The 6,736-nt window shown below is 57.7% G+C and overlaps 1 protein-coding gene across 4 annotated transcripts in view; it reads left to right on the top strand.

Moving 5' to 3' along the window:
* The window catches only part of CLK2 (CDC like kinase 2), a 7,104-nt gene extending 739 nt beyond the window's left edge, over nucleotides 1-6,365 (top strand). Inside the window, exons 2-12 of one of the 4 annotated variants that reach the window (XM_077764154.1) lie at nucleotides 170-386; nucleotides 1,045-1,129; nucleotides 1,467-1,533; nucleotides 1,700-1,816; nucleotides 2,579-2,745; nucleotides 3,463-3,557; nucleotides 4,214-4,343; nucleotides 4,446-4,528; nucleotides 4,693-4,772; nucleotides 4,959-5,049; nucleotides 5,835-6,365. In XM_077764154.1, coding sequence (XP_077620280.1) covers nucleotides 170-386; nucleotides 1,045-1,129; nucleotides 1,467-1,533; nucleotides 1,700-1,816; nucleotides 2,579-2,745; nucleotides 3,463-3,557; nucleotides 4,214-4,343; nucleotides 4,446-4,528; nucleotides 4,693-4,772; nucleotides 4,959-5,049; nucleotides 5,835-6,020 — 1,318 coding nt within the window. In that variant the 3' untranslated portion in view covers nucleotides 6,021-6,365. Of the gene's footprint in view, nucleotides 1-166; nucleotides 387-1,041; nucleotides 1,130-1,466; nucleotides 1,534-1,699; nucleotides 1,817-2,578; nucleotides 2,746-3,462; nucleotides 3,558-4,213; nucleotides 4,344-4,445; nucleotides 4,529-4,692; nucleotides 4,773-4,958; nucleotides 5,050-5,834 lie in introns of all 4 variants that reach the window. The other 3 variants (XM_077764153.1, XM_077764152.1, XM_077764151.1) reach the window with 3 other exon arrangements.
* The last annotated feature ends 371 nt before the right edge of the window (nucleotides 6,366-6,736 follow it).

Genomic DNA, 6,736 nt, shown 5'->3' with positions numbered 1-6,736 from the left:
TGTGATTTCTCTCTTCTGGTCCCCGGGCCTCAGAATGACCCCGAGCGTCTGAGGGCAGTTCTTCAGGCACCGCCCTCGGTCCTTGCTGAGGGAGGACCCCAGCCCGTCGCGGGGCCCGGAGCGTGGCCTGAACAGACGCACCTAACGGGTATCTGTCGTCCAACAGCAGCTACGATGACCGATCGTCGGACCGGAGGGTGTACGACCGGCGGTACTGCGGCAGCTACAGGCGCAACGACTACAGCCGGGACCGGGCCGCCGCGTGCTACGAGCCCGACTGCCGCCACTCCTGCGAGCACCGCCGGGAGGACGGCAGCTACCGCAGCAGCCGCAGGAAGCACCGGCGGCGGAGGCGGCGCAGCCGGACGTTCAGCCGCTCGTCTTCGGTGAGTGCCCGGCCAGGCCCTCCCTCTCCCCCATCCTGTCGGCCCCCCGGGACCCTGGTAAGTGCAGAGTACCCTCGTTCTCAGCGGAGCCCGGGGGCGCGGGCACCGAGGCGGGCGCTGAGTCTCGGCTCTCTCGGAAGCTCTCCAGCTCGCGGAGGGCCCTGCAGTCTGCTTTGGAGACAGATGGGCGCGGGGCGTTTGGACCCGGCGCCTTCCGCGGCGTGCTGGGCTTGTGATGGGGACAGCTTCTCTGTCCCAGACGCCGTTACTCTCTAGGGGAGACCTTGCTTGTGAATTGCCTCTTCCCCCCAAGCTCTGGGCTCCATGGCCCCCGCAGCAGGTGGGCTCGGGTGGGGGCAAAGGGAGACCGGTGCCTGCCTGGAAGGGCCCTGTGTGGAGCATGGGGTCGCGGGTGACACTGGCAGCGACCCCACTTCTCTGCTCTGCCCGTTCCTCTCCCTGTTCCCGTTTTGGGTTTGGGGACTTGGGATTATGCGCCGCTCTCTCTTCTCACCCCGATCCGCCTTACTGCATCTGACGTGTTCCCTTCCACTGTCCCCCGTCATCGTCTGTCCCCCCTGGCTGGGCGCCTGTGACCGGTGACCCCTCCACCACCCACCNCTGGCTTGCTCCGACCCCCCCCGCCCCCCGACAGCAGCACAGCAGCCGGAGAGCCAAGAGTGTAGAGGACGACGCTGAGGGCCACCTCATCTACCACGTCGGGGACTGGCTACAAGAGCGATGTACAAGCCAAATCGTAACAATCCTATAGCCTGTAATGGTCCCATAGCCACCCTCACGTCCCGAGCCAACCCAAGTCACAGCCTCTTGCCTTTCCTCAGTGGTGTTGTTTATCTGGGTGGTTTGAGTTGCTGTTGAGAATTGACCTCTGCTGTCCACTCCCAGCCCCTGGGTTAAAGGTGGTGGGAATCACACAGGGCGTTCTTCCCCTGTGACCATCTGTATCTGTTCCCCTTCCTTCATCTCCTCACCCCAGGTTGCTGTGTCCTGTCTTCCAACGCAGCTCATTCCCCGCCTTCTCTCCCTCCCTCTCCCCGACCCTGCTCTTTTTCATTTCAGATGAAATTGTCAGCACTTTGGGCGAGGGGACCTTCGGCCGAGTTGTCCAGTGTGTTGACCATCGCAGGTAACTGTAGCCCTTGTTTGGTACTTCTTAGGCGTGGAGAGGTGCTGAGGGTCAGTCTGGGGGTATTTTTGCTGATTAGCCAAAGGTAGGATTTCTTAATCCCCGGACATCCCATTCCTTCTGAGAGGTTCTTGACCCAGCAAAAACCTTTTCTGGCCGCCAACAGGGGTGGGGCCCGAGTCGCCTTGAAGATCATTAAGAATGTGGAAAAGTACAAGGAAGCAGCTCGACTTGAAATCAACGTCCTGGAGAAGATCAACGAGAAGGACCCTGACAATAAGAAGTAAGTGGCAGAGGGGCGTGTGGGGGTCCGAGAGGCTCCACTTATGTGCAGGAAAACCTGGGTGAGGCAGGCAGGGGGTTCTCGGCCTTCTTCTCCTTCGTCTTTCTATCGTCATCTTAGACTAGAAGGACATTAGGGCAGGAAGAGAGGGCGTGTGACATCGTCAAGTCTGATGCCCAGGGCTTCAGGGCTTCAGGGCTTTAGATTGCTCTGTGCTTTGGCCCTAGTCCAGGACGGCCTCTCTAGAGCTGTGCCCTGGAAATGGCCCTGAGATTGAGAATCAACCTTTTTAGTGAAAAATCACTTGAGCTCATTAATACCCAGAACTGTGTAGCTGAGGCCACAGACGTTTACATGTGATATTTGCGTCCATGCGCCTTCTGTAAGCCAAATGGGAACGAGGGCAGTAAGGAAACGACCAGCATAAACACGGACCCGCTGGCGGCTGATGGTGGATGGATCTCAGGAGTGGGAGCCGGGGTCAGGGTTTAGGAATGACAGTTCAGGGTCCACACCGGAGACCGCACCCAGCAGCTCTTCGGGAAATGGAATTTTTGTCACTGTTTAAAATGATGCAGGAAAAAGGTTTAAAGCTTGGGTCTGCCAGAAAGGCCATTCGCCAGTCGAACTGAAGTTGGTCCTGTTAGCTGGCAGGTTTTTACACGCCCATGTGGAGTCAGCAGACCTGAGCCCCTCGTTGGGAGGGTGGTGGGCAGGTAGGAGCTCATAGGACCCCCTCCCCCCGCCCTCGTCTCTTCTCAGCCTCTGTGTCCAGATGTTTGACTGGTTTGACTACCACGGCCACATGTGTATCTCCTTTGAGCTCCTGGGCCTCAGCACCTTCGATTTCCTCAAAGACAACAACTACCTGCCCTACCCCGTCCACCACGTGCGCCACATGGCCTTCCAGCTGTGCCAGGCCGTCAAGTGTGAGTGCAGGGCCGAGGCGGACCCTGGGGCAGCCCTTCCCCGTTTCGGGCCTCTTCCGTGTCAGTTTGTGGTGGTGAAGCCCCTAAACAGTCATTTCGATTATCTGCAGTTCTTTCAGTCACTGTCATGTTGACAACTCTGTGACCAGAGTCCTCACCGTCATTGAGGGGTCTTCTCCCACGTCCAGCTTAGCAGGGGCTGGTAGAGAGTCTTTGGAATCCAAGCATTTGATGATCTCTGTTGTCCTTCATTTCCCTTTCTTGGGAAGTAGAGGTCGGGCTGCAAGCACAAAGAGAGAGAAAGACTTCCCAGGCTAGAGGTTTACATTTGTCTGAGCTGAGATGCTGTTTGCAGCAAAGCAGGTGCAAACAAGGGGCCAGATGGGGACCCACACACAATACACGGTCCTGCCTGGGTCTTCCTAACTGCAGTTTCCCAGAGTTGAATTCACGGAACGTCACATAGGCACGTACGCCCAGAAACACGACTGCAGTGCGTCGCAAACTCTTTATACATCAGTTGAGAGTCCTGTTTGTTCCCTGATACTGCTAAGCATTGGGCTTCTTGGGCCAGGCGTGTCATTAGGAAGTAGAGCAGAAAGCAGCCTAGCGATTCTGGACCTGCCTCCTCACCAGCTTTGAGCCAGGTGACCAAGCTTCGGGTCACGGGTGCCAGTGAGCGCTGGCCCGACCCTGACCTGGCCGTCTCCCCCGCAGTCCTCCACGATAACAAGCTGACACACACGGACCTCAAGCCTGAAAATATTCTGTTTGTGAATTCAGACTATGAGCTCACCTACAACCTAGAGAAGGTAAGATGGACAGGCGGCTGTGCCACTTTCCCTTTGTCTCCTTCCTTTTACTTTCTCCCATATTGTCTCCCAGTCTGGCTCTGACTGGATAAGCCCAAGTTACAAAATAGAATGAAAAGGAGAGATTTCAGGGGCGCCTGGGAGGCTTAGTTAAGCATCTGACTTTGGCTCAGGTCATGATCTCACGGTTTGTGGGTTCAAGCCCTGCATTGGGTTATGTGCTGACAGCTCAGAGCCTGGGGCCTGCTTAGGATTCTGTGTCTCCCTCCCTCTCTCTCTCAAAAACAAACATTAAAAAAAATTTTTTTCTAAAGAGAGATTTAAGAAGTAATTTAGAACAGAACTTGGAAGGAGCCCAGAGAACTTTCCAGTAGAGAGCAAATGCTTTAAGAGACTTGGTTGGGACTCTGTAGGAAAGCTCAGGCCTCTGGACCAGGACCTGGGAAGCGTCCAGATACACGGGCTTGCATGCTCTCCCACGATCCCACTCCTCAGTTCCCTGCGGGGCATGGGGGAGCCGTAAAGCACATTCTCCAGCGTGTACGGGAGCAAGCGGGCGGTCAGGTTGCCTTCTCCCAGGCTCGAAAGCGCTCTAGAGAATAGCGGCAGGACCGTGGTCTCAGGCGGCAGGGCCCACCCTCCTGCTCTGCCCCTAGAAGCGAGACGAGCGCAGCGTGAAGAGCACGGCCGTGCGGGTGGTGGACTTCGGCAGCGCCACATTCGACCACGAGCACCACAGCACCATTGTGTCCACTCGCCACTACCGAGCACCAGAGGTCATCCTTGGTACGTGGGGGCGATGGGGGAACGCGGTCCTCCGAGGGCGGGCGGTGGGGAGGGCGGGGCCCCCCGAGCACTGTGACGCCTTGTTCTTCCCATTCCCACCAGAGTTGGGCTGGTCACAGCCTTGTGATGTGTGGAGCATAGGCTGCATCATCTTCGAGTACTATGTCGGCTTCACCCTGTTCCAGGTAAGCGGTGGCGTGGCGTGGGTTCCCACCCGGCGTCTTCCTACCTGGGTTCCTTGTTTGCCGAGGACCCGGCCGCTCATTCCTCCCCGTTGCTAATCGTCCCGGAAGCTAGTCGTCAGCAGCCTGTTCTCAGTCCTGTACTCAGTTCTGTCTTTGTTTCCCAGACCCATGATAACAGAGAGCATCTGGCCATGATGGAAAGGATCTTGGGTCCTATCCCTTCCCGGATGATCCGAAAGACAAGGTGAACCTTGAGTCGGGGCGCGTGCAACCCTTTTCTTTTCTCTCCACAAAATTGGTTGATTTCACGTCATTTTCTTTTTTTCTTTGACACCTTCCCTCCTCCCAGCTACTCTAAGATGGGGGAATAAGGGACATACCCCCAACAAAAGGAAACCTCCTGATTCCTCATCCTCCCCTTCCCCTCCAGGAAGCAGAAATATTTCTATCGGGGCCGCCTGGATTGGGATGAGAACACGTCAGCTGGGCGCTATGTGCGGGAAAACTGCAAACCGCTGCGGGTGAGCCAGGCTGGGGGTAAACTGTGCCCACCAGCCAGAGGGCATTTCCTTCTTCAGGTGGTTTGCCCCTGGAATGCACTTCACAGGCAGAGGGTCAGGAAAGAAGGGGAGGGGCGCCTGGGTGGCTCAGTCCGTTGAGTGTCCGACTTTGGCTCAGGTCATGATCTCACGGTTCGTGGGTTCGAGCCCCGCGTCGGGCTCTGTGCTGACAGCTCGGAGCCTGGAGCCTGCTTTGAATTCTGTGTCTCCCTCTCTCTCTCTGCTCCTACCCCAGTCGTGCTGTCTGTCTCTCACACAAAAATAAAATAAGTATTAAAAAAAAAAAAAAGGAAAGAAGAGGAAAACTGGAAGAAGACCTCTTTGGTCAGTGGAAGAGAGATAAGAGGGAGTGGTTTTGTGGAGGGAGGGAGGGAGGGCAGACAGCCATGTAGTTCTCAAGCCGAACACAGGTCGTAGCCGCGTCCTGGGTTCTGAGGTCAGACAGAAAAGATACACCACCTTAGAAGAGCTTACGTTGTACTGAGGAACTAAAGAAGATTCATGAAGTTGATGAGGATCCACACATAGAACTTTCAAAGTTCGAAGGAGTAACCGCTCGTGGGGAGGGACGTTGAGCGGTAGCACCAGCTTGCTGGGCGGCACGGTGTGCTCGTGGGAAGGTGGTGCTCATAACATACCCGTAAGGGCGGAGGCTTGGTCCTGAGGTGGAAAGTTAGGGCCTTGAAGAAAAAGGGCAGGAACCGTGCGGCTCCGTGCCTCACCTTTTCCCTGCCCTCCCCCACCAGCGGTATCTGACCTCAGAGGCAGAGGACCACCACCAGCTCTTCGATCTGATTGAAAGCATGCTAGAGTATGAACCTGCTAAGCGGTTGACCTTGGGGGAAGCCCTTCAGCATCCTTTCTTCGCCCGCCTTCGGGCTGAGCCACCCAACACCAAGTTGTGGGACTCCAGTCGGGATATCAGTCGGTGACGATCAGGCCCTGGGCCCCCCTGCACGGCCTGCCGCGGTGGGTGTCCAGTCCAGGACACTGGTGCTTTTTTATACAAGAGAACAGAGCCGGAGCCTGCTCCTTCCTCCTGGCTCCCTGTACACCTGTGAATATGTGAAATAGTGTAAATACGGAAGAACTTGTACCTCCTGCTTCTCCCGAGCCTTGTACAGAATGCTGTCCCTTCCCACACTCTCGCCGCCGTCACCTGCCCCCTTGCCGTTGACCTGGACGGGGCAGGACGAGCTGACCAGGTGGCATCTGCCCGTGTTTTATAAGGAATTTTGTACAGTCTTTGTGAAATAAAATGACGTGCTTCAATCCGACCCCCACCCCTGGAGTTCGAGGTCTGGGACGCTGGGCTGGAGGGATGAGAAGACCGCCCCCCCGTCCCCTTCCGAGTGTGTGGACGCAGGGGGTGCCTCCCCCCGGGTCCCCCCGCCCCCGGCCGCCAGGGGCTCGGCCGGTGTATCGCGGGAGGGTCGCGGTGGCTGGGGCGTCCTTCTGGGCCAGAGCGGGGGCACCAGTCCGAGTGCTGAGGCGGAGGAGGGCCCGGGGCCTCCGGGTGCGGAAGCCGGTGCTCCGCCTCCAGCGGCTCCGGCCGCTTAGCGGGCCCGCCCTCCGACGCGAGGGCCGCCGGGACCTGTAGTTCGTTGCCGGGCGGGGCCGCGCGCGGAGGGGGTGGGGCTGGGGGCGG

Source organism: Crocuta crocuta, unplaced genomic scaffold (genome assembly GCF_008692635.1).
Source record: "Crocuta crocuta isolate KB4526 unplaced genomic scaffold, BGI_CrCroc_1.0 scaffold528, whole genome shotgun sequence".
Lineage (NCBI taxonomy): Eukaryota > Metazoa > Chordata > Mammalia > Carnivora > Hyaenidae > Crocuta > Crocuta crocuta.
The sequence above is the reverse complement of the archived record's forward strand: the minus strand, read 5'-3'. Positions and strand labels throughout refer to the sequence as shown.